Source organism: Scleropages formosus, chromosome 20, assembly GCF_900964775.1.
Source record: "Scleropages formosus chromosome 20, fSclFor1.1, whole genome shotgun sequence".
Taxonomy (NCBI): domain Eukaryota; kingdom Metazoa; phylum Chordata; class Actinopteri; order Osteoglossiformes; family Osteoglossidae; genus Scleropages; species Scleropages formosus.
Window position 1 is genome coordinate 23,085,007 of NC_041825.1, and position 25,688 is coordinate 23,110,694.

At 47.4% G+C, this 25,688-nt stretch overlaps 2 protein-coding genes across 3 annotated transcripts; one reads left to right on the forward strand and one right to left on the reverse strand.

The window, feature by feature from the left end:
- Positions 1–281: 281 nt before the first annotated feature.
- Positions 282–2,908, forward strand: c20h22orf23 (chromosome 20 C22orf23 homolog). Its single transcript, XM_018761736.1, has 7 exons — positions 282–373; positions 513–624; positions 811–873; positions 995–1,168; positions 1,345–1,476; positions 1,978–2,078; positions 2,455–2,908. Exons 2-7 carry the CDS (start codon positions 513–515, stop codon positions 2,554–2,556), a joined length of 684 nt encoding a protein of 227 aa, XP_018617252.1. The 5' UTR covers positions 282–373; the 3' UTR covers positions 2,557–2,908.
- Positions 2,909–3,410: 502 nt separating this feature from the next.
- On the reverse strand, positions 3,411–25,015 carry micall1a (MICAL-like 1a). Of its 2 annotated transcripts, none has more exons than XM_018762107.2 (16): positions 24,557–25,015; positions 20,867–20,915; positions 14,379–14,520; positions 13,392–13,483; positions 11,740–11,864; positions 10,958–11,586; positions 10,814–10,877; positions 10,181–10,626; positions 8,318–8,649; positions 7,191–7,325; positions 6,373–6,499; positions 5,709–5,799; positions 5,538–5,611; positions 5,310–5,424; positions 4,909–4,955; positions 3,411–4,737 (listed from the first exon to the last, which is right to left on the reverse strand). In XM_018762107.2, the coding sequence occupies exons 1-16, from the start codon at positions 24,697–24,699 to the stop codon at positions 4,607–4,609; spliced, it is 2,742 nt and encodes a 913-aa protein (XP_018617623.2). In that variant the 5' UTR covers positions 24,700–25,015; the 3' UTR covers positions 3,411–4,606. The 2 variants fall into 2 exon arrangements, with proteins under 2 accessions (XP_018617623.2, XP_018617622.2); XM_018762106.2 differs by having other exon boundaries at positions 8,318–8,691.
- Between the last annotated feature and the right edge of the window lie 673 nt (positions 25,016–25,688).

Sequence of the window (25,688 nt, forward strand, 5' to 3'; positions counted from 1 at the left end):
ACGAAACGTAGGATATAGATGTACAGCAACTAGAGTGGCACTGCAAATAAAGAAATATTCTCAACAGAAAAACTTGATCGCATTTACGGAGCACCGTAATAATTAAAAACGTTAAAATAACATGTACAATAAATCTGTTTGATATGTGTGATATTCAGCCTCTGCTTGTAAATTTCCACCGTTCTCATAAACTGATTGCTCAAATCTCCAAATAGTATATCTATACTCTTCTCAACAGGTCCTGTAGTTGCCATAGCGACCACAATGCGCCAGGAAAAAAAACGTTGCCTTATCTCCACAATGCCTAAGAGGGAATGCTTCTGGCCAATAAACAGCTGTGGTAACTCGTGATTCTTCTACTTTGTCATATAAGGTGGGTTATTTTTTTACCTTTTGTTCACACTACTTCAGTATAGTAGTGAACCTACTGAGTGTAGGCTCACAGTATGTCTCCTGAATGAGTGACCTCCTCTCCGCCTACATCACCCCCAGTGTCTGTGCCTGTATTCCAGATGGAGATGTCCCACAAAGGCCAGGCCGTGCACACGGGTGGGGCAGCCAAGGGGCTGTGGAGCTGCCCTCGCGTGCCGCAGTACAGCAAGGAGACACTGGAGACGATCAGATGTGGGTGGACAGGAAGTTTGCGCGTTCCAGATGGACGCCGGCAGACAGACCTAGATAACAGTCGCACGCAACGAGTTCGTTTAAGTGCAGTACAAAATGCGTTGCTGTGTTTTAGCATTCATCTTGTGAACTCTTGGTTTGCGCTTCCGCATGGTTTACGCTTCTCCATTTCACTTTCTGCGCCAGTGATGATGCAGGAGGCGAAACTTTCTCACTTCAAGCAAAGACAGATCATCAGTCAGTTACAGAGTAAGTACTGACTGTGCACCACCTTCAATTCGTAGAAGAACAATGCTGATTCTGTGCACTGTTCTAAACAGGCCAGTACCAGGTGGAGAGCGTAAACGCTCGTGTTTGTACCCCCAACCAGACGGGGGCGCTCTGCGGCTGCCCTGTAAGCCCACCTCATCGGCAACTGGCGCTCACCCCAGAGCCAGTGCGAAGCAGGCCTGCGGAACGGCTGCCCGGCCGCAGAAAAGGAGCGCCGAAATGTGCAGGGCTGGGGACAGCTACACGCGGGACAAGTTCCTCCCCAGTGCTACAAGTGAGCCAGTTCTTGCTCGCTTTAATACTGCCCCGGGTGACTCTTGTGAGCCAGCCCAAGTGTCCCGGACACAGCTGAATAAGCACACATTTGCAGGTTTGGGGACAATAAAACACGGTACGGAGATGAAAAATAATGGCATGTCAATGTCTGCCTGCCCGTGACTCTCCTCCCAGGGGATCTAGAGAAGGAGAAGAGAAGGCTCCAGAACATTTTTGCCACTGGCAATGAGAAGTCGGACACCCCGCGGTCTCATCACGTTCCGGAAGAGAGGGGAGACGAGGAGGAGACGGACAGATTCCAAGAGGGTGAGGATATAAGACGTGTCTGAGGAGTGACTTTCATCTTCACATTGCTCGAAGCTCACTTGAAATGTACAGATCTTTACTCAAAATACCCAGCATGCAGTGCTGTCCTCCCCGAGCTCCCGGGCTGTGCGTCCAAATCCGAAAGTCTGCGCGGAGCTTGCACGTTCTCCCTGTGCTCGCGTGGGTTTCCTCCCATAGTCCAAAAACATGCGTTTCAGGTGAACTGCTGCTTGTAAGCTGTCCGTAGTGTGTGTACGGCTACCCCCGCAAGCAATGTCCTGTCCAGGATGTACCCTGACTTGCCTCTTGTCCTGTATTTCCAGGATAGGCTCTGGATCACTGTGATCCTGCATTGGATAAGCAGTTATTAACAATGGCTCAATGAATGGTTACCCCCCCCCCCCAACCACTAAGAGTCTCTCTTCCCAAACCTGCAAGCTGTGACGTCTCACCCTTCCCCAGACAAAGTGTTTTCAACAGAATCATGCTCTTCTGTTCCAGTCTTGGATGAGATAGAAGAGAGGAAGCAGTTTCTGGAGGAGATGACAGCCCTTGGGAAGGGAAAGTACTACCAGAACATCATCACCACGGAGATATCGCAGGTAATCCCCAACATTGGGAGTGCATATCCATCAAGGGCACCTTGCCATAAACGTGTACAGTACAAGCGAAAAGCACGAGTCCACCTGGGCAACCTGGTCAATACCAGTATGGGACACAAGAGTAACAGCAAAGCAAGTGTCCTACATCTGCTGCAGAAGAACTGGGAAGACATGGCACCTCATTGCCTGATCTGACTCCTTTTAATTGAATACAACAAGGAAAACCGTTTCAGGCAGATCAGCACTGTCACTGGTAACAGCACTTCTAGCACTGGTGTTATCCAGCTTCTTATAGATGGACACGTTTGTACATGTGTCTGGGTTCTCACTGGCAGATGAACGACAATCCTTGCCTCACCTTCGGTCTCTCCCTCAGAAAGTACGTGAGCTGGAAATCATTGACCGAGCCCGTTGCGCGGCGCTGAAGATGCTCGTGGAGAGGGAGCAGAAGGTAGAAAAGTCGTCCGAGCACAGCTGACTCACTTCCACAGGGACCCGTTGGTGTAACGCGCACCGGCAGAAACATGGTATTGGACTAGCTAAACGTGCGTCAATACTCACACGTTTTTATCTACAGCTCTTCATCTGTTGTTTGATACACTTCTGTTGCATCACTTTGGAGAAAAGCACCTTCTGAATGAATAAATGTAACTGACCATGTGCCTTAAACACTCCCAGCAATAAAATCCTGAGTACTGCCTACTGACACTTTCTCTGAATATGCCGTGTCCTTTTATTAAGGAGTCATTGTGTGACGGTAATTTCACGTTCACGTTTCTCTTGAGCTGAGCTGGCCGAGATGACGACTGTGGTAAGCCTTCTTTACCAGGGTGTTTCCTCTTGGACTGCTGAAACAAACCAAGTTGCACCAATGATTTATACCGAGTACACAAGAAGCATTGTTTAGTTTTATTAATTGCATTTATTTCTTTTCCTCTGCTCTCTGGCAGAGACACTGGTAACATTTCTCTCATCATCTCGAAAGCCCTTGGTTGATATTAACTGGGCAAAGACACACAGGTACCCAAACGGCTAGAGATTAAAGTGAGACGGGCTATAAAAGACAGAGGAAGTGCATAGATTTGGCCAAAAAGGGCTTCTAAAAAGAGTGATGTCTGACAGAGCAGCGTGAAGAGAGTGAGACAGACTGATAAATAGTAAAACAATGGCACTCACTGTAAATCACTGTAAATCCACTGCTCCAACACAGCACCGGCACTCCTCTAATCACAGGACAAACTCAGGCACAGACCGAACGAGTCAAAATATTAGCAGAGGCTGCATATAAAACAAGGCATTTAAAGTTTAAATTAAAATGTGATATTGCATAAGTAACATTCACACGCTCACTTTGAGTTTTATTGGTATGCATACAATTTTGACTGGTTGAACAACTTACTTCTAACCATTTTCTGTGACATCGTTGACTTTAAACACATTTGCTCTCTGACCACACAGATTGCGGCAGCCCGACACGGTCATCCATTCAGCCTCTGATCATTTTCTTGCATTTTCCTTCTCAACATACCAACCAGCCGTTCCTTTGACAACGAGTTGAGGGATGTGTAAACAAGGGTTTAAGGCATTATTGAAGGAAAAAAACAGCAATCGAAAACAATCTATTTTGCCACCGGACTTTTAAAAGCAAATAAATATACCTGCCAACGCTTCTAAAAATCTACTGCACATTTCTAAATAACCTAAAGCTTGTCAGACAGACCCAGCCCTCACCCCGTTTTTCATCATACCCAGTGAAAGTCATCTCCCGCCCACAAGAGTGAGAAAATCATCCCCAGATGCATGACTTTCCCAAATCCAACACTGTTTTCCCAGGTGTCCAGCTTTAATATGGTGACCACAAGTTTCACGTAACGAGCTTGAAGAATTCCACAGGGAAAAGGCACTGAACACCGGGATTCGCATCTCCGTGTACAGCAGTACGAGTACCATGCGCTCCGAGACGTGTCGTGATGTTGGGTGCTGCTCGTGCGCTAAAAACTACGACATATTCAAGTGCCGCTCGGATGCATCCAAGTTCATTAATGCACTTCTCAAACTGCATCTTTCATCTTCCATCTTGATCCAGAGTTTATTCCACCCAGCTTCAGAGCCTGCAAAGTACAGTCAATAAAAGGTAGTACAGCAGTATAAATAAAAACCCTCAGAGGGGCTGGTTCCTGCCTGCTTGGAGTATAAATCTACCCTGTACTGTCTCTACCAGCTTCTGTTATTATTTCTGCTTCAGTTTAGAAGTTTTAAGAGTTCAAAAAGACTTTAAAATATATACATGGCGCATCTTTTCCGTGGGGGGGAGGGGACTGGGTTGGACTGTAAGCAGAAGGCCACCGATAAGGCTACTCTGTAGGGTCTGATTTATCAGTTAATGTCACCTCCCCACTTCACCCACATCTTGCTTTCCTGCTTCGCCGCCTCCCCTTGACCCTCTGTGACAAAGATGTGCACGGACAGTCCTCCCTCTCCCATCAAGCCCCACTGGTCACCCTCCGGCCTCCAGTCCCGTCTCGCTCTCAGCTCTTGTCCTTGCGGGGGCTCCTGTTCTTTCCACCCTCGTTTTTGGGGCTCAGCATCTTCAGCACCTTCATGGGTTTGAACTTGGCCCCTTTCTTCTTATGCTCGCCGTCCACCTCCTTGTGGAATTCTGCGGGGGGGGGGGGGAATCGAGAGCGCGGCTGAAGGTCAAGTTACATCATCCTTCTTCATCTGTGAGGCAGGTAAGTGGCTTATAAGGCACGGTGAAGACACAGTAAGTGGAACACAAAAACACAAGGAGACAGACAGTGGCGACGAATGAAATCTCTCCTCCTCTCACCTTTCTTCTTGATCACAGCCGCCAGCAGTTTGTCTTCCTCCTCTTCCCTGGAGGATGAGGTCCAGCAAAGTCAGTAAAATCATCACTGAAATCAACTGCAGTCCCCAGAGCTTAAGTACCACCCACAATCTGTCACCACGAATGTGGAGCTACTCAATATCGCAGTATTATAAACTGGTGCCTTTACTATTGATTATAGGCAAGAGGGCTGGATGGAATCAATCACACTGACAATGGACATACGCATTTCCACCCCAAGGACACAAGTGGAGGACAGAACATTTTAAAGGCACTCCATGTAGTCGACGTGAGTCAGCTGCACTTAACAGCATAGGCAAGGGGAACCTGCTGTTATGAACAAGCACGTCTACGAAGGATATCAGATCACGGTAATTGATCACCTCTGTCGGTCCTGATCCATGCTATTGATGATCTGGTTTCGCTGCTCTATGATGGTGACCAACTCAGCCATCAGCTCCTGCTCCCTGCCATGGTCTTCCTCGCTCCACTCCCTCTCTAGAGCAGAGAGAAAGTCGTCATCATCAGCCTCTGCGGTGCTGCTGCGTATCTGGACCGTGTGTGTGCGCGCGCTCGCTTGCAAGCCCTCACAAAACGGTGCGTTCAGTCACCTGGCTTATTGAGGAGACACCTAAGCTCGTACTCCACATCTGCCTGCCTCTCTTCCAGATTCTGCTGCTTGGCCCTGGAGACAGATACACAGTCAACTTTAAACGTACTTTATGTACAAAAAGACAACACTAGCATCTCTTCATCGTGGCACTTATTCGGGGCACACTCACGTGTAAACAAGCTCTGCCTCCCTGCGCACCAGCATGTGTTTCTCGTGAATCAGTGTGAACCACTCCACCAGCAGGTGCTCCTCATCCTCGTCTGTAACGGGAGAAAACTGAGTAAGGACACGGTACCGACACGGTACCGTCAAATCTCGCCTTCAGTAACCACCACCACCTTCCGCTTCAGTTTCCCTTGTGCAACGCAGAGTGAACAAAGAAACAGATTAAGAGTTTTAGATGCAGGCACAAATATCAAAGCACAGATTGTCTTCTGATACCACCATATTTTTACCACACATTACACAAGGAGCACCAATGGAAGTGAGAGTCAGACAGGAAATACAGAGGAAACGTGACAGGTGGCGTGATGCAAATGTATACAAATTTATAGAGCTGTTAGAAAATCAGGAAAGAAGTGGGTTATAAAGCCATGCTTTTTGATACTCTTGCTGAATGCTGAAAGGGATTCAGCAGTTCTGAGGGGATATCAAGGGTAATATAAATAATCACAAGACCCTCAGGCCCTCGGTACAAAAATTACTGCTTGGAGTCAAAGACCACAATCAAGATATGCATAAATGCTTCACTCTGTGCTGATGCCATTTCCAGCAGGTTCCAGACTTTTCAGATAAACTGTCCCTTAGAATGGTTCTGGCTCTGCCCCCCTCACCATTATGACAGTCCCTCAGCTTCTGCTCCAGCACTACGCCCCTCTGCTCCAGCTCATCCAGCTGCTTCTCCAACTCCCCCATCTCCACATAGATGTCCTCCACTGGGATGTACTGGTCCGACTGCACCTGCAGGGGACATGAAGCGAAACCACCTCACATTCGCTCCTCTGCTGCTGTGGCGTGAGAAATTGTTCGTTAAAGTGTGGTGTGGAAATACGTTCAAGAAGTTAATATTTTCAAGCGATTAATATGTTCTAGTGTGATGGAAAAGTTAAGACGTTCAGAAAATGTATCCTGTCTGTTTAACGCAATGGAGAAGTGTTGAGAGGGAAAACGAAATGCAAAAAAAGTTTAACCATTAGGATGCGTCCCGACGCACTTCTTAAACGGGGACAAATTGTGCAGAGTAAAGCTCACTTTTGTGTCCGACGCGAGGGAAGTTTCGAAAGTGTCGCCGTGCCTTGCGATCGCCTATGTACGAGCTTGCAAATAAAAGGAGGCGATACAAACCGATCGGAGAGAGACAGCCAGCCGCACGGAGCTCTCCTATTGGCCGATCGTCTGAGCGTTTTGCGCGGATCTCGTGCGGCTAATCAGTTCCAGAAAAGGAAATATAATTTCTTTCACACTGCACTGCTGGGTGTAACAGCGGAGGGGGCCTGCAGACCCACGCCGATCACCTGATGCACAGCTACCACTACCAAACTCACACGCCAATCCACAAAACACCACCACAGTCACTGACTCGTTCAGAAAGCTGAGGAACAGCACTACTGGGAAGAACACAAGACACCCCCCTCCTTGCACCCATGCTCACCTTCCTCTTGATGAGGGGGAATCCATGCCCAGGGGCTGGTGGTCGAGCTGGGCGGGGGCCTGCTGGGGGCCTGGCTTTGGGCAACGGGCCAGAGGGGGAGGCTTTCCTGTTGAAGGGGTTCTCCTTGCAGGTTCTCTGGGAGATGGATGAAAAGGAAATACAGGGTTAGTCCTCAATCTGGACAACATTCTGCTAATAAGCAATTCAAAACACCAGCTCATCAAGTTACTTTTTTCTTATGGTTCGTCGGTGACATGAACATCAGGCTTTCCGGCATTTATCATGCTTAGAGTCACGGTGACTGCAGCCCAGCAGGTCACAATCTTCAACACACTCCACTGCTGTAAGACCGTTATTGCAACACAGAGTTTCTTCATTATTATTATTATTCTTTATTCAGCCGATACCTTTGCTCAGCGACCGTTATAGGGACTGCGACTAAATAAAGGGTTAATAACACACGTTTTCCAGTCCCCAACACTGCCAAGGCCTGCTCCCACATCCTTGATTACAACACTTACAACATAAAGACGCATTTGGGCAATATGTACGCTTCAGCTGAATGGCCTTCAATCCTCAGTGCCACTGCTGATCCCTTGATCCAGGTGCTTACTCTGAACTGACACAGTAAAACTTACCCAGTTATATAAATTAATGAATCAGTGCATATAGCTTAATATATATATACCTACCATTATACGTTAACTGACTGATTAATTAATTAGTTCAATCAATCAATCAGTGAAAATAATATGGATATGAACTTCATTCTGTTGTTGGCGTAAATTGAAGAACACGTTACTAAATGAAACCTCTGTTGAGAGGAGTTAAATACAGAGACCTGCATCCCATTGCAATGCTGGTGACATCGCACTCCATAAACAGTAAGAAGTCGATTTCACATAAAGGCTATATTTTATCTCACAGTTAAATATTTGGTGTATAGCTGAAATGTTCCACTGTACTGTTAAAAACAGATTTTTTTTTTTTTTTTTAAAAACTTCCTGTATTGATTTTTTTGCTTCTCTAAATGTTATCTTCTCTTCTGCCAACTGTTAATCCATGAGCACTACCCCTGCTTCACTAGGGCTGGTGTTCTGTGCAGTATGTAAATTCAGCCCTCGTACCTTATTCTGAGGGGGGGGCGGCGGGGTGCCTTTCGCCAGCGGGCTGGGTGTGGTTGGGGGTCTGGGAGGTGGGGGACGGGCAGCTCTCGGCCCTGCACTCCGGTTGGTCTGTGGAGTCGCCGGAGCCGAGCTGGTGTTGGCCGGCGGGGGAGGAGGGGAGGGGCTGGGAGAAGGATGGGGCTTGTTTTCAGCAGTGGGAGGCGAGGGCCCACTGATCGACGGCTCAGAGACACTCTTGGTGAAAGGGTGGTCCTGGTCAGAGAGCCTGGCGCTGGGAAGGACCCTGGAGGAGCTGTGGTCTGAAGAGGAGGAGAGACTCTCTGTGCTGAGGGCTGGGGATGGAGAGGAAGAAGGGGGCTGAGAAGAAGACAGGGCTGGACACAGTGCGACCCAAAGAAGTGGGAGAAAACCAGGAGGAGCAGAGGAGTGAGCAGAGAGACAGGGGGAACCTCATGAACACAGGTCGCCAAACAGTTCAAAAGAGTCTTCACAAACCGTAACGGGACACGAGACCTCAAACACACACACACACACCACTAGGTTGATGGACTGAATTAGACCACATGTCATTAGATTTCCTTCTTGTTACAGGTAAAGTCACAATGGATAAAAGTGTCAGCTAAACACTACGCGGTAATCCTTGTACGTCACTTCTGAGAAATGCATGTGCTAAATGAGTAAATGGAAACGTAAAGCAACTTCCGTGACCTAAAATTTGATCAATTTCACCCAGTCACTCAGTAATACACATAGGGAGTGGACAAAATAATAGAAACGCCTAACGATATAATAATAACAAGGACCACCCTTTGTCTTCAGAGAAGCGTCAATCCTTCTTGGAATACTGTCATAGAAGTCCTGGACTGGGTATACCATTATATTGCACACATTGTGCTCCAGCACTTCGCATAAAAGTTCCATGTATTGTCATCCTGGAATACAGGAAAATCAAGAGGGAACAGTGTTTGCACCATAGGGTGCACCTGGTCCTATAAAATGACCTCATGTTCCTTGGCCATTGTACCGCCATGCAGAGAAACCACAAGGTGGCTGTCCATATCGTTACAGATCCCCTACCATGTTTACAGCTGGCAATAGACCTCCTGAACTGAAAGCATCCTTTGGTTTCCTAAAAACATAAACCCACCTGGATGTAGGAAACAGGGTAAAAAAAAAAAAAAAAAAAAAAAAAAAGGCTTATTAGACCATATTACTTTCGTCCATTTCTCAACGGTCCAGGTTTCGTGCTACTTAAAGATTTACGCGTCTTTTTTTGTGTTGAATTTGGATACAAGACACCTCTGAATAGCTTACCTGGCATAAATTCTAGGTTTGTGAAGTTCACGATGTACGGTTTCTGTTATGACCGGGTCATCGAGATCCTGGTTCAATGCCGTAGTAATTTTTGAGGCTGTACTTTGGTAGCATTACGAAAGTATCTTGCGAAGTGTCCAACTATCCATCTTGCCATCCAACTTTCTCCTTGCCAGTGCAGTTTGTCTACGTTTGGCATAGACACTGGCCACAGCTCCAGAGCTGATTATTTTTAAGACCATTTCAATGACTTATTTGCCTAAAGTTGCTTTGAAAACTCACGTCAAAGTACTAACTGTCAGACCTTTTACAGCTGAAACATACTAATTTGCAATAACTCCAATATAACTCACGTTAATCACTGCATTTGTGATTGTGATTTAGTTACTTCAACATAAACTCCTCTCTCATGTGGTGTTTTGATTATTTTGTCCATCCCTGTATTTTACTTGCAAAATTAATGTCAAGTTCCTATCTCAGTGGATTAGGACTACACCTAGCAACCTTCTGGTGACAACAGCTACTCTACTTGCACCATAGGGCACTGACCTTGGGGGGAGGGCTGGGGGGCTCTAGGGGCAGGCCTTTTCTTACTCCGTGGGCTGCCTGGGCTTGGGGTGTCACTTGGGCTGGCTTTACCAGCAGGGCCACCTGCCTGGGGGGTGTCTGATGTCTGCATGATCCCATACCAAGGGTGGCTGGTTACGGAAGAGGGCGGTGCTACGCTGCCCCCTGCCTGATTCTCCTCCCCCTCATCATCATCCTCCTCCTCCTCCTCCTCCTCCTCATCATTCTCAAAGGGGTTGCTGGACTGTGGGGGGGTGGCTGGCCGAGAACCTGCCTGAACCCCACCAATGGAAGGAACAGAGCCAGAACGAGGGGGAGCGGCTGTGCCGGGGGGAGGGGGTGGGGCTGGCTTCTTCTTAGGCTCTGATTGGACAAGTGCCAGCCAGGGCGGATCTTTGGGTTTCTGAATTTCACAGGGCAATCTGAAGCTATGAAAAAAATGAGGACACAAATAAATGCACCAAGGAAGGGATAAATAAAAATTATGAATCGTCACATACAAAATTATGTTACACTGAAAGACAGTCAAAAATTAACACAAACCACCCAACACTGAGGAGTTGACAAATTCAACTAGAAACAGTACTGTTTACAGTGAGGAAGAATGATTCGCACCTCCCCGGAGAGCTGGAACGTTCTCTAGGTTTGGGAGCTGACCGTATGAGGTCAGCGGGTTCACCTACAGAGACAGAGAAAGTGTTACAAGGAGTGCGACTAGAGCACAGGGAGACAGATAGCTCATGTCGTTCACAGGCTTACCATTTACTTTCGGGCCGTCAACTACTCTGGGTGGCCGGACCCTGGGCACCGGGCGCGGCGTCGTGGATGGATCCGACACCCGTCGAGGTGCGGGCACTGGCCGACAAGCATCTCCAACATGACCAGCCGGAGCGGAAGGGAGCTCCCCGCCGGCTGAGTCTTTGAGCGGTTTTGTTGTTCCCTCTTCCTCTGCTTCCTCTTCCTCGCTGTCTTCGAAAGGATTTGGAGGCCTGGATTGATTCGCATTGACCGCCACCCCTTGGCTACCATTGACCCTCTTGCTCTCATCTTCCACACCCTCTTCTTCCTCTCCGTCTCTGCTTTCGTCCTTCCCGTTCTCATTTTCCAGCGACTCGGACTTCCCCGTCGAACTAGGAACAACGGACTCTTCTTCCGAAGTCCCCTCCGGCAGCGGAGCCTCCTCCCGTTCCCTGAGAATGGGAGGAGTCTCCATTTCGATGGGCCCGCCCCCAAGCCTCACCATAGGCCCAGTCACCCTGCTGAGGTCCGGACGCCCGATATGATTGGTTGATGTGGATTTGGCAAAATGGTGAGTGCAGACCAGGGAGCCGGCCTCGCTTCCTGCTTTGTAAGAGCCTGGTAACAGGGTGCTGCTACACTCTCTACATCTAAGGCAAGAGACAACGGGGGGGGGAAAAGACATCAGCACTAAATTATGTGTGATACAATCCCCCACAATTCCCTTTTCGGTAGGGCACTGGTGTCAAAAAGGAACCTCACAAGGCATAAGCGAGTCCTATATGAAGCCCGGGGAGCCCTACCTGAAACAGTTACGGTGGTACAGTTTGCCATCCACCAGGAACCTCTGCACCAGGTGGACATGCTTCTGACAGGCGGCGCAGGTACTGCTGAGGGTGCCACGTTTGGGTGGGCTGTCTGCACCCAGCTGGCGCCAGCGTGGAGTGTACGGGGCACGACGACACACGGGGCAGGGCAAGGAACGAGTTCACGGTGGGAGATAAAACACTGCGTCAGAACTGGTACTCTTTCCTTTTAAACAAATGGATCATGACTTTATACATGAGACCACAACATGCAGAGAATTTTCCCCCCATCTGGAAAACGAAAACATCAACTGCAGTCAAGAAAATATTAAAGGAACACTAATATTAATAGAGCCAGTTGTGCTAGAATGCGTGTTTAAATTAGGAAGTATTGCAGTCAACAGAGGACCACTATTTAAATAATGCAAAAGTGTGATTTTGAATATCGCAACCAAATTCGGGAAATTGAAACTGACGCCGTGCATTTTTTGCATGTAGTGTTTAATTAATAACTTAGCTCCGATATTAGTTAAACATGGTCAGCCGAAGGGTTATAATAGCTACTTTGGAAGAAAACAAAAAAGGAGGCACAAACTGCACATTTCATTATTTTCACATGGTTTATCATTTCTTTGCAATAGACTGGCTTTCCAGTTAAATCCTAATTTAATAGTGGGCATGCTGTGAGTTTTTAGTAGGTGACAATAACTGTGTGTCAACGACCCCAACACCCTTTTCCCCGCCGAATCCGTTACTTTTATTACACGAATATGCGTGACGCCGCATTTCATAGGAACAAAGCTGTCGCATTACAGCAGAACTGACTGCGAAGTGACTCGGTGAGCAGAGGATAACGAAACATCCTTATGCTGATGGAGATGGTTCTGTTGGCGGTAATGGACTACGGCAGTTGGGGAAGAAGTGACTGACCTAACCGTGTGTGACCCCCCATCCCCCTTCCTACTGCCTAGGCTCAGGAGCAGAGAGACACGGGGAGATCAGAGGCGAGAGAGAGGAGGAGGGAGACGTGCGCTTTTCCGTCTGAAGAAGGGAAGGAGCGAAGGGGGTTGGAGAGGGTGGCTGGGAGGGGGGCATCCAGGAGAGCAGAGAGACAGGATACACAGACTAACTTGGTACACACATCCTATTTCCCCTCTCCCTCCCCCACATGCCTCCATTTTCATAACTGCTTCCCCCTCACGCAAAAGTGACCCCTGCTCATTCATACAGTTACAACACAGGTATAAAACACAACTGCTGCAACCGCACAAACTGTGAAATACGGAAACCGATCATCCGCGCAAGCGGCAACTTCTCCTCCTTCACTCGGTTAAGCGTGCCACGCGGAGGCATCCCGCAGCCGACGGTTTTCCTCCACGGGATTTCAAGTACTTTTCCGGAACATTCTTAACGAAACAAAGTCACACAGCCGTACCGGAGCATACAGCGAACGAGAACGTCGTCTTTAAAACCACGCTCCTACAAGGTGCAAACCAACAGATCCAAACAAAATCGGCCCATGATAAAGGACAGCAGAACATGCGTGTTGTTATGAGCCATGTTGACCAGGAGAAGGAATTCCGCCAACGGCTACATTGCCCAACGCACGTAGACATGCAAGCAGCTATTTGGCAAAACTCGCCCCTTACCTGGGATTCAAGCCCTCGGTCCTCGGGGGGCCTCTTCACCGCAGGTTCGCCAAGACCTGCTCCACTCGGCCTCTTCAGACACGGTGGGTTGGCTGGATGAGAAAGAAACACATTTCCACCATATCGGGTATCAGGGGCATGCTGAGCGTGAGGCGTCCCCTCCGAGCCAGTTCGTTTCATAGATGTCCTGATCCGCCCCCTTCTCGAACCCAGCACCACCCTCGGTGCCTCCTGTCCTCCTCCTTCTTGTCCCTCCTAGCCTTCGTGAAGCACCACTGGCACTACAGCCAAGCGCAAAGAGCGTAGGGTCAATGGGTGAGACGGGCCACATTTTCCTCCAGGAACATCAGTATTTGAGCGTCTCCTACAGCTACGTTATGCGCTCGGGATTGCCATTGGACTAGGGACCCACAACCCAGACTGTGCTTCCACACTCCAACATCCTCAAAATGTTACGTTAAAGGCGGCAAAAAAAAACTATCTGCAAAACACTGGCTCCTCAACTCCTCAAGCAACTGGGACAAGCATGTTTGTAACTTGTTTTGTTCATAACTCAGTTAGCAAAGTCACTATAATTTCGCTGATGTTCCAATGCACACTTTGTACTTTTTTTCTTAAATAATAATAAATGAAGGCATCACAAATAAATGGCGTTACAAAACTCCTACTGAATCCTGATTGTTGACCAATTCTTCTCATAAGCACATGCAGCATTTGTCGTCATCTTGCCACTTTCAGCTTTCATAATTATCCCCACTTTGGACACAATGGAAACGTGGTGAAAGTATGTAATTGCAAATAAATACGTTGAAAACTGTATATTTGAAAACTCAAACTTTGACTTTTCATATAGGAAGAGCTGGTATACTTTATTGTCCAATATAGTGTATTTGCTACAGGTAAAGCGCAGTTATACAACAGCTTTACCCCCCAAACAGGTGAAATGTACTGGAATTTGGATCTGTGCATCTCTGCCTGCACACGTACCATGAGACTTGTCATTGAAGTAGTTGTAGTACTGGGACACATATGTGATGACGCTGAGCCGGTCGGGGACCTTCATGGAAACCATGTCTTCAGGGTCGAGCAGAGCAGGGATGCCCAGCTCCGACTCTGCTGTCTCAAAGGCCTGGACAGGGAGGAGGGTAGGAAGAGGCACAGGGATGTGAAAGAATGTTTATTTTTTTAAATGCATTTTCTAAATATTATGCTGTAAAAAAGCCAACTTATAAAAAGTTCTCCAAATAAACATAGAAAAGTAAATCGAGCCAAGATATTTTGATTGGAAGTGTCCATGCATCATATTTAGCGAATTCAACAAATTCGTTCCTTAAATGTTACAAATGTGCAATTTGTTGATCTTATTAAACTATTTTAGTTTTGCCTTGAACCTTCAAGTTTCATGCAGTTTGAGACTTCAACTACTTGGAAGTTTCCAAGAATTGATGTTGATGTGAAGGAGCGGTTTCGTGCCTAATCAATCCAGTGTTTTCTGCAGAATAACAGTTAGGGATCAATCATTTTTTAAATGACTGTGTGTTATTTGTCATATAATATATGTTGTGCAGGGGGCGCGGCGGCGCAGCGGGTTTGACCGGATCCTGCTCTCCACTGGGTCTGGGGTTCGAGTCCCACTTGGGGTGTCTTGCAATGGACTGGCGTCCCGTCCTGGGTGTGTCCCCTCCCCCTCCAGCCTTTTGCCCTGCGTTGCCGGGTTAGGCTCCAGCTCCCCGTGACCCCGTATGGGACAAGCAGTTAAGACAGTGTGTGTGTGTGTGTGTGTGAAGCTTGCCGGACAAACGGGAAAAAAAGGCTTTAATTTTAATCACTTGATTAATGGGGGGGGGGGGGGGGGGGAAATCGCATGAATAATGTAATAAGTATTAAATGAGACATTTGCTCATCATATGTCTTTACAAAACAGCCAATACTGTGTTCTGGCCCTGGCCATCCAGACGGTCTTACCGTCCTTTTTTTAAAACTAAATCAAATTTACGCACGTTATTTCAACTTTTGAGAGAACCTTGTTTGTGGGACAAATGGGAAAAAGGCTTGAATTTCAACTGTTTGAATAATGGAAAAATCGCGTTGAATAATGTGATGAGTATTACATGAGACCATCCATTTGCTCATGTGTTGACAGAACAGCAAATATACAATATATTTGATTTATATCCCTGGACGATATCTTCATTCACTGGATGCAGATTACCTTAAAGTACCTGTGATCAATAAGACCTCAGTAGGAGGTCGCGCCTTCAGCTATATGTGTTATGACTGCTGTGACTATAATACAAAACCCTTTTAAAAGTATTACAGATTTTGAATGACCGTTGTATTGTGACAGTTTTGGGAAATGGCCCTAGATTATATTATAATAGCTGCACCTCATTATTCGTGAAGAAGATGATTTTATAGCCGAGAATCCCTTGAGACAGGGACAGCAAACAGAGAGAGAGAGAATCAGAGACAGGAGCCACACTGTTAATTATATAATAGTACATTTATTCGCTTAGCAGATGCTTTTCTCCAAAGCGACTTACAAGGAACACTATGTAGTGTTATCAGCCCACACATCTTATTCACCAAGGTGACTTACACTACTTCCACTGGGTCACTCATCCATACATCAGTGAAACACACTCTCTCTCTCTCTCACTCACACACTATGGTGAACCTGAATAGCATGTCTTTGGATTGTGGGAGGAAACCAGAGCACCCGGAGGAAACCCACACAGACACGGGGAGAACATGCAAACTCCACACTGACTGAGCAGGGATCGAACCCACGGCCTTTTGCACCACCCAGGCGCTGTGAGACAGCAGCGCTTCCCGCTGTGCCACCGTGCCGCACCGTTAACGTGTGTGAGAAATCAAAAAGAGGTGCGACGGCAACAGTGACCGAATATGGAGGAAACGGGGTACAATACCCTATTGTGCTCACAGTTACACGCTGTGAAACACCACATACAGACACAGCTACTCTCCTTCCTTTTTGTCTTCTGCTGATTCTCAGCATAACGCATTTCTCTGCACACTTATAAAAGTGGGAGAAATTGCTGAAACAATTAAGGCTACATGACTCGCTCAGCTCCACAACCACACAGCCCTCCGGGGCCTCGAATAAGAAGCCTTTTAGTTACAAGTCCATTTCCTTTAGCTCCGCTGCCCAAATTAAACACACGCACACAGACCATACTTGGTTTTTCATCAGCGTCAGTTCTACACAAGTCAATATCAGAGCCGCAATTCTAGACAAACTAGTCATACTTCTATCATTTGCCCAGCAGCACTAATTCAATTCAGTTCAATCTACCAACAGAGGGTCATGGTGGATCAGAGCCTATCCCAGAATACAGGCTTAAACTTGCATGGGATGCTAGTCCATCACAGGGCAATCACACGAACACACGGGAAGTTTAGGGTTACCGGTTCACCTGAAACACGTGTCTGTACTGTGGGAGGAAACCAGAGCACCTAGAGGAAACCCACACGAACGCAAGAAGAACTCCACACAGCTCTCGGCAGAAGGAAAAAAAAATAAAAAATCTTGCAGATATATTTACACAAAAGTTGATGAGACACGCTGTAGAAGATTCCGGCACATATTTGGTTTTTGGTTCCAGGCTATTTTGGCTGCACTTTGCACACATTTGCAGCAATAGCGAAAGTTAAGTGGCCCAGGAACTTAGTGCAAGTGTGTGTGCTGCCACTGCAGCCATTTCACACACTCTATTAAAAACTGCAAAAGGCTAAGAGGGATCCACATAAATTGTTTAAAAACTCAAATAACGTTTGTTTCCCACCCTCTGAAAGCCCAAACAAACCACCGTAGTCAAGGCTCAGGGGATATACTCTATGTTGTGCCTCCACAGAGTGCTACTCGGATGATATTTTACTGCGTATGGTGAGGAAAGTAACAGTTAAGAACGCTTGACTTGCGGCCAGAAATTAAAAGCATCGACTGAGAAACTGTGACTGAATCCAGGCGGACGGGACCCTGTGAAATGCCCTCTGTGTGGAGAAAAATCTCGTCCCGAGCCAGTAAAAATAACCGCATCTCCGCTTCCCGCGCCCAGAGCCTTGGGCTCGGAGCGCTTCTGGGGTATTAAACATGTAGATTCCACGCAGGCACAAAGCGTGCCATTGTAAGAACGGTTTATCCAACAACGGCGCCCGTGTTATGCGGCAAACATCCTCTCCGTCCTCCAAATTGACGGCCGCGGGGGGAAGGCACAGGCTACTCATTACAGTAGATCATAGGGTCGCAGAAATCAGGGCACAGCAGTGCAACCCTCTTGCTCATATGAGCATTTATGACTCAGTGCAAACAGTAAAAGAGGGTAATGCTGAGTGCAGGCACCACAGAGCCGTGTCGCTGCGGTACGAGCCAAGGGGCGAGTTCAGACAGGAAGTCGCGTTTCCCAGGTGCGAGTGCTGGGGCGTCGCTGCAACCCAACAGCGTTCAGCGAGTTCCCCTCCATCACCGATTCGAGGAAAAATGCCACTATTAAAAAAACTGAACTGCGCTCCTTTTTCGAATTTTTTTTAGCAGTTTAATAACATAGGGAATCGATCTTGATCTCACCGAATACTGATCGCTCCGGAAATCACTGCACTGCCATTAATTGACAGGAAAAAAAATTACATTACCGTTCATTTCGAGAGGTAAAAACAGCGAAAAGGGATGCTCAGCTCAGCTGACCGTTATTAAAGAATGAGTTCGGGTGTCGGAATCCCAATCGCCCGCACAGCCGACGAAAGGATGGGACAACACACATTTTTTTGAAGCAATAAATTTAATTTACAGATGTTGATTGTTTTTTTTTTTTTTATTTCACTTCATTGTCATTAGTCGTTGCTTTATTGTTTTTTAATTTTCTATCACTCAATTACTGTTTCTGCCTTGTTCTATTATTTTAGCCATTGGCATTATTTTGCTTACAATTCAGTGCCCTTGTAGTAGTAATATTTCATTATTAAATATTAATTACTGCATTCAGTCAGCTGTTTGTCTAACAACCTGTATACTGTACACACGTCGTTCTTTACGAAAAGGACAGCAACGCTGATGAAGGCACGTTGCCGAAACGCATCCGCGTGTTTTGAAAATTGGTTAACGAGCGCTACCCCATCCTTCTGTCGAATCACATGTCATTTTGAGAGGAAGCCAGAAACCTATAAAAGATCCTACAAAGCTGAAGAAACATTGTCAGAGCTGCAAACACACACACACACACACACACACACACACACACACACACACACACACTGTCTGAAACCGCTTGTCCCGAGCGGGGTCGCGGCGAACCGGAGCTTAACCCGGCAACACAGGGCGCAAGGCTGGAGGGGGAAAGGACGCACCCAGGACAGGACGCCAGTCCATCACAAGGCACCCCAAGCGGGACTCGAACCCCAGACCCACCGGAGAGCAAGACCTGATCAAACCCGCTGCGCCACCGCACCCCCTCGAACTGCAAACACCACACACCAAAATGTATCCCGTATGAGGAACGGAGAAATAGCGAGATGTGTCAAATCGCAGCCGAGTGACGGCGAACTCAGCAGAGAACCTTCTGGAAACAAAATCCCACAGACACAGAGGAGCTCCAGGGACCAGGGTTAGGAAGCCTGGTTGGATGACGATGTTCACCCCCCGCCCACCACCCATTGTTTCTCTCCCTCCATCCATCCATCCATCCATCTCACCAACACCCCCCGGTTCCGTGTCTGTCTCCAGCAGGAACCAGAAAACAGGCTCACCCACACACCCAATCCACGCGCTCTCTGACCTCACACACGTACACCATGTTCAAAATCCTCACACACGAGTATCAGTGCAAAGTGTGAATGCACACTACTGCTTTTTCCCGGTAAAGTGTTCAGCTGACAAGTTTTATCAGGAAATGAGGCACCATGTCCTCCCAGCTCTTCCGCAGCAGGACCCAGAGATGCAGGACAATCGCGTGTTCATTTGTGTTTACTCCAGTTTGTCTCAAACAGGTACAGTACTACCCAGGTAGACTCGCGTGTTCCACTGGTACCGCGTGCAACGTGCAACAATTAGACAAACGATCCACCTTCAGCCACGGCATCCCAGTTAATAACTAAAGAGCTCTTTTGTTCCGAGTTATACTAGAACCTTCCTATACTATACTGCTCTATGGCCTTGCTATACTAGAACCTTGCTACACTATACTATGCTATACTATACTACAGCCTTGTTGTACTGGAACCTTGCTATGCTATACTATGGCCTTGCTATACTAGAACCTTCCTATATTATACTGCTCTATGGCCTTGCTATACTCGAACCTTGCTACACTATGCTATACTATACTACAGCCTTGCTGTACTAGAACCTTGTTACGCTATGCTATGGCCTTGCTATACTATACCATCATATGGCCTTGCTATACTAGAACCTTTTTACACTATGCTATACTACGGCCTTGCTACACTAGAACATTGCTATAGCATACTATCATATGGCCTTGCTATACTATACTATAGCCTTGCTATACTAGAATCTTGTTACGCTATGCTATACTATACTATAGCCTTGCTGTACTAGAATCTTGTTACGCTACTCTATACTAGAACCTTGCTATGCTATACTATCATATGGCCTTGCTGTACTAGAACCTTGTTACATAGCAAGGCTATACTATTAGTATAGCAAGGATATATGATAGTATGTTATAGCAATGTTCTAGTATAGCAAGGCCATAGTATAGCATAGTGTAACAAGGTTCTAGTATAGTATAGCACACTAGAACCTTGTTACGCTACACTATACTACGGCCTTGCTATACTATACTATCATATGGCCTTGCTATACTAGAACCTTGCTACACTATGCTATACTATACTATAGCCTTGCTGTACTAGAACCTCGTTACACTATGCTATACTACGGCTTTGCTGTACCAGAACCTTTCTATGCATAATATGGCCTTGCTATACTAGAACCTTACAATACCATACTATGACCTTGTTATACTAGAACCTTGCTATACAATGTTATACTATGGCCTTGCTATACTAGAACCTCACTATAATATACTATCACCTTGCTATACTAGAACCTCACTATAATATACTATCACCTTGCTATACTAGGACCTTACTATACTTTAACCTTACTATACTATGCTAGAACCTTGCAATACTAGCACCTTGCTATACAATAACCTTACAGCATGAATAAGGCGTCTGGAGACTTATCACAAAACATCTGATACAGTGTCACCTATGAGTGTATTACCGTGTGTTTAGTCAGTTACGCCCCCGCAGAAGGCCGGGCCAGGGTTTTTGCAATGTCAAAACATGACACCCACAGCTTTCGCTTCCATCGCGTTTCTGACTCACGCGCACACACTTTGCTCGGCGTGGCACGCGTTAAATGTTGAAGCGCGGCCTGCTGTTCAACAATAAAGCACAACCGTTTCAAACATAAAAGGCTTGTGACTCACCAGGCGGTTGTTTTCATAGACATTATCTTTGGATAGGGAATCGAAATCTCTGAAACACAAAGAAAGGAGGAAAACAGACATTAAAATCCCCCCAAAACATTCAACATCCTCAAATTTTTGCTGTGGTTTGGTGTAAGCAGGACAGCTTCTCTGCGAGGAATGTGTAGGACTCGTGCGGTCGGAAACACGGCAGGTCCGCAGGCCTCTCTCGCTGTTCCTCGCAGCCGAACGAGAAAACTGCACCGAAGAGCAGAGCGCCGGGTTCCGTTACACGGCTCTCGGACTTCCCCAAGCAAGGGATGAACTTCAGCGGTACAAGGGTGTGGGAGAGGCACTTACCTCTGAGACAGCCTGCAATTATCATGCAAAATGAGCATGAACAACATAACACACAGTAAATTCAGTCACCAAGAAGATTGAGGTGCATCTTTTTTTTTTTTTTTTTTAAAGCAATTAAATGGGGATAAAAGCACGCAGGTAGTGTAGAGGTTAAGGACGCAGAACTGAAACCTGAACGTTGCTGGATCATCTACATTTATTCATTTAGCCGACACTTTTCTCCAAAGTGGCTCACAACTATTTACCCATTTATACAGCTGGGAAATTTTACTGGAGCAATTTAGGGTAAGTACCTTGCTCAAGAGTACTACAAATGGCAGTGAGACTTGAACCTGTGGGTTCAAAGGCAGCATCAGCTCTAACCACTACACTACCAGCTGTCCCTTTAGGGCAAGAGTATTAGCTCTGCATTTAAATAATAACAACGGAACGATGAAAAGATGCCCACGGTTGCTTGATGCCCTTCTGGGTCGTGCAAACTGCTCCAACACACACACAGGCTGTGTTGCACTGACTCGAGTCTCATGCCCGCGTGTTTTATGAAATGACCGATGAGCCTCTCTCCTTTCTCGGTATGGGGTGGCAGGATGCGCTCCATCACCTTTTCTCTAGTACGAGCTCTGTTCCGGTCTGTCGGGTAACGCTGCGAACAAGGAGGCCAAAACCCTCAGACATGCAGAGGAACAAGCCAGCGGGGTGAGGCCCTTCCCGCCTGTAAACTTCACCAATCGGAGAAAAGAAAAAGCACAGCACAAGGGAGTAATGGTGCTGGGGGGGGGACAAAAATATGAGAAGCAGATGGGTCCGGATGAGACAGAAATAGAAAGAAGGTGATTTTTAAAAAAAAAAAAAAAAGAGGACTGCGGACCCAAAACCCATCTGCTACGAAGCACTTCTTTCCTGAACTTCTAACAGCGAAATAAATTTGCATCCCATCATGTTATGATCATCTTCACGTTTTATGGCGCCATTTACACGAGCAAAAAAAAAAAAAAAACCGTGGCATCGGTTAATCAGGCTGAGCTTTGATAATCTAACGTCTGTATCTAAAGCTCTTTGTCCGCTGTGAAATTCACCGTCGTTCACGCTGAGCTGTACGTCGCTTTGGAGAAAGGCGTCTGCAGAGCGAATAAAGGTAAGTGCCGGAGGGACGTGTGAGAAAAAGGACTCTGGGTAAAAGGGATTCGAAGAACGGGAGGAAATGAAAACTTTCGCTGAACGGTGATCGCAAGCGGATGAGAAGGAACACAAAGACGACGCTATTTTGTTTTTTAAATGTGCGGGACATTACATGTGCACCGAGAAGTCAAACTGAGTCGAGAATGTGTTCAACCAGAGGACAGTACATGTCACCCCAGCAAAAAGTACAGTGCTGTCATCTGCTGATCATGGGCAACAACCAACCCCCCCCCGCTATAAATGACTTTGAGAAGCAGCACAGCACTTCAGAAGGAGGACAAGATCCGTGGTGCGTGCCAGAGTTGGGGTTTTACCGCGCGTAGCAGCCGAGTTAAACGCTAATCCACAGTGACAGGTTCAACTCCCAGCGCCAGATTAGTGTGATCGACCGTCCATTTGGATCAGACCGAGGAAGTGCGCCGCCGCACGGCGCTCCCCACCCCACCGAGAAGCCGGATAGGCCCGCTGCCGATACATACCTTCACGCAGACACGCACACACATGGGATGGTCACGGACACACCCGCCTCAAACTGTCACACCTGCATACTGGGGAATTAAGGTGTATTCCCACCCATTTGATGATCAGCACGGTAAAAAACACAGGCAGTGTGACAGAGAGCTCTCAGAGGATGCCAACCACCACACGGTAAAGACGACCTCCCAGCGGTAACATGAAGATCATTACTCCAGGGTCTGAATCCAAAACCAGCAACGAAAAGGCTGGTTATAACCCTAGAACTAACATAACACACATGGGAGGAGTATTACAACACTCCATATCATATCTGAGGAATTTCACCCTGGGCAAAAGTTAGATGTATGATTATTAGTACTATTATTATGGTGTTGCTTAGTCTGTGCTTTTATCCAAAGCAACTGAATCCATTAACAGAGCTGGGGGTTTAATAATGGGTAAGTAGTTTGCTCAAGGGTATCAGAGCAGTGGCGGTGGAAGAGCTTAACCCAAAAAAACTTCGGGGGGGAAAAAAAAAAAAGAAAATATACTGCTGGCAACCCGTCTCGTACAGTGATTTTCCAACTGCAATCAGAATATCAGTCGGTGTTTTTCTTCCATCTCTCAGGCCCAGAGGCCCAGTGTAGCGTCTGGTGGTCTCAGAGTGTGTGTGCTAGCAGTTCTTCCGTGAGTGTTGTTACAGCAGCGCGCAGACTGTCAGCGCACATCAGACACAACACAATGACCCCCCCTGTCCTCCAAGAGTGCGTGCGTAGTCACGCGAGGGGCCTAGTAGCCGGACAGCGAAATCACAGCACGGTAACGAGCCCATCCAAAGGGAGGCTTTACCGTGTTTTGTTTCTTATCAGCGAACACTAAACTCGGAGCGACCGCTGCCCTCGAAATTAAACCCCTCATGCTTGCGGCAAAAATGCTGTGCGCAGCTGGGCTGAGCGGATATTAATAGGTTTATGTGGATTCGGGAGAACGGTGTTTTTTCAGAGAACACAGCTTATTCGCAAGGCCGTAGCCAGTGCCCGAACAAGAGCGAGGATGAGCGCAGAGCAAACTGCAAAGTCACTGATGAATCAAGTGTTACTTCTACATACAGTACAGGTTAATACTTCTCTGAAGCAGAGCTACTGACTTCTGTCCACTACAGAGGACATTTCTCAGTGTCTCTCTCATTGAGTCAATGTGCACCTTACAGAGGACATTCTACCGCTTTCAAAGTTGTGCGGCGATTAGTGCTGCTGCCTTCGGACCCATAGGTTGCAGGTTCAAATCCCACCTCCGGCTGTAGTACCCCTGTGCAAAGCACTTTGCTCCAGTAAAATGACCCAGCTGTATAAATGCGTAAATCACTGTAAGGTGTAAGTCACCTGTGGAGAAAAGCTTCAGCTAAATTGGTAAGAAAAAAAGAAGCCTTTTTTTGGGGCCCTAATTCATTTCATTCTGACTCTGAGTCTCTGCCAGTTTTTTCTCCCTGCAGATGAACGAATTAAGTGCTTGTATTATTAACGGAAACGGTGGCTTTTACTGTAATGTATATTTAATGCTGCTCTGTACTGTAGATCATTATTATTGTTTGACACACACACAGCCGCGTGAAAGCGAGCGGAAAGCAAGGGCGATCGGACCCCCGCAGCGCAGCGCAAGCGCACCGACCCGCCCCGGTCCGACCCCCTGATCCGACCCCCCCGGTCACACACTCACATGAGGTCGGGTCGGTGCCGGTGGATGATGGCGCAGAAGGCCAAACCGTCCCTGAAGGACGACGACATGTTGGCGATGTCCACGCCGGGGTAGCCGGCGCACTGAGCGCGACACCAGTCCTGCAAAGCCTTCAGAGAACCCATAGCCGCGCTCGGGCTACCGCTCCCGTCCGGTGGGCTTCTCCTTCTTGGCGGCGATCTTAAAATCCCCCCAGGGAGGTTCGTAGCGCGTCGCGGGGCTCCGTCCTTCAGCGCATGCGCGTCTCCTCCACCCGGGAAAGTCTGCGCACGAGAGACTGCATGATAATGATAATGTCCCGCGGTGCGGCGGTCACGAGAGAACCAGCACAGCGTCGGTGTAAGAGTTACACTGGAACACCTCCTGTTGAGCGGACTGTACCCGCGAGGTAGTCAGTGAAATACGAAGACAAAAAGTTAACACACAAGAACGAGAGACTCGCCTTGTCGTGTGTGTTGCAGCTCAGCTGAGCTCTTCTTGGTTGGTTTCAGTGTTGTGGACTGAAGGTGAAGGTGAAGATGAAGGTGACTTCAGCCTGACATAGAACGCCTTCCTTCTTCGGAAGAACTTAACTTAAGAAAACCCCGCTGCTGAAGAGCTCCACTCCAGTGTTCGCGCGCGGCGCGGATCGCGTATCCGGCTTCGAGGCGCTATGGGTGGATCATCTCGTCGTGCGCGGCTCCGCTCGACACAGTAGTTGGTCGACTCAGGGAGAAGAAAGCAGCACGAATTTCATTCCTCCAAGTCACCCATAGCGTGGCTATCTGCTCCTCTTCACGTACTGATATCCCGCTACATATTTCTAATTCCTAAACGTTTTTTCTTTAATGGAAAAAGTAAAAGACCTAAGGAGATGGACTGTCAAGCACCCGATGTTCTCTGCCGACGAGGTTCTCCTCCTCCCGTCCGCCTGAACAGCCACCAAATGGCACCGTCTCCGTCTTAAAGGGGCCGCGCCACCTCTACTCTGAGCCGTACACTCGAGTTACGAACTGTCAAAGTGACATGTTTCGAAAATCTGTTCCGGATTTTACGTATTGACTATGACCTACGAAATTTTTAGGGCCTGGGAATGAATGAAAAAATTTAATGGTAGAAAAGTAAGGAAAACAAA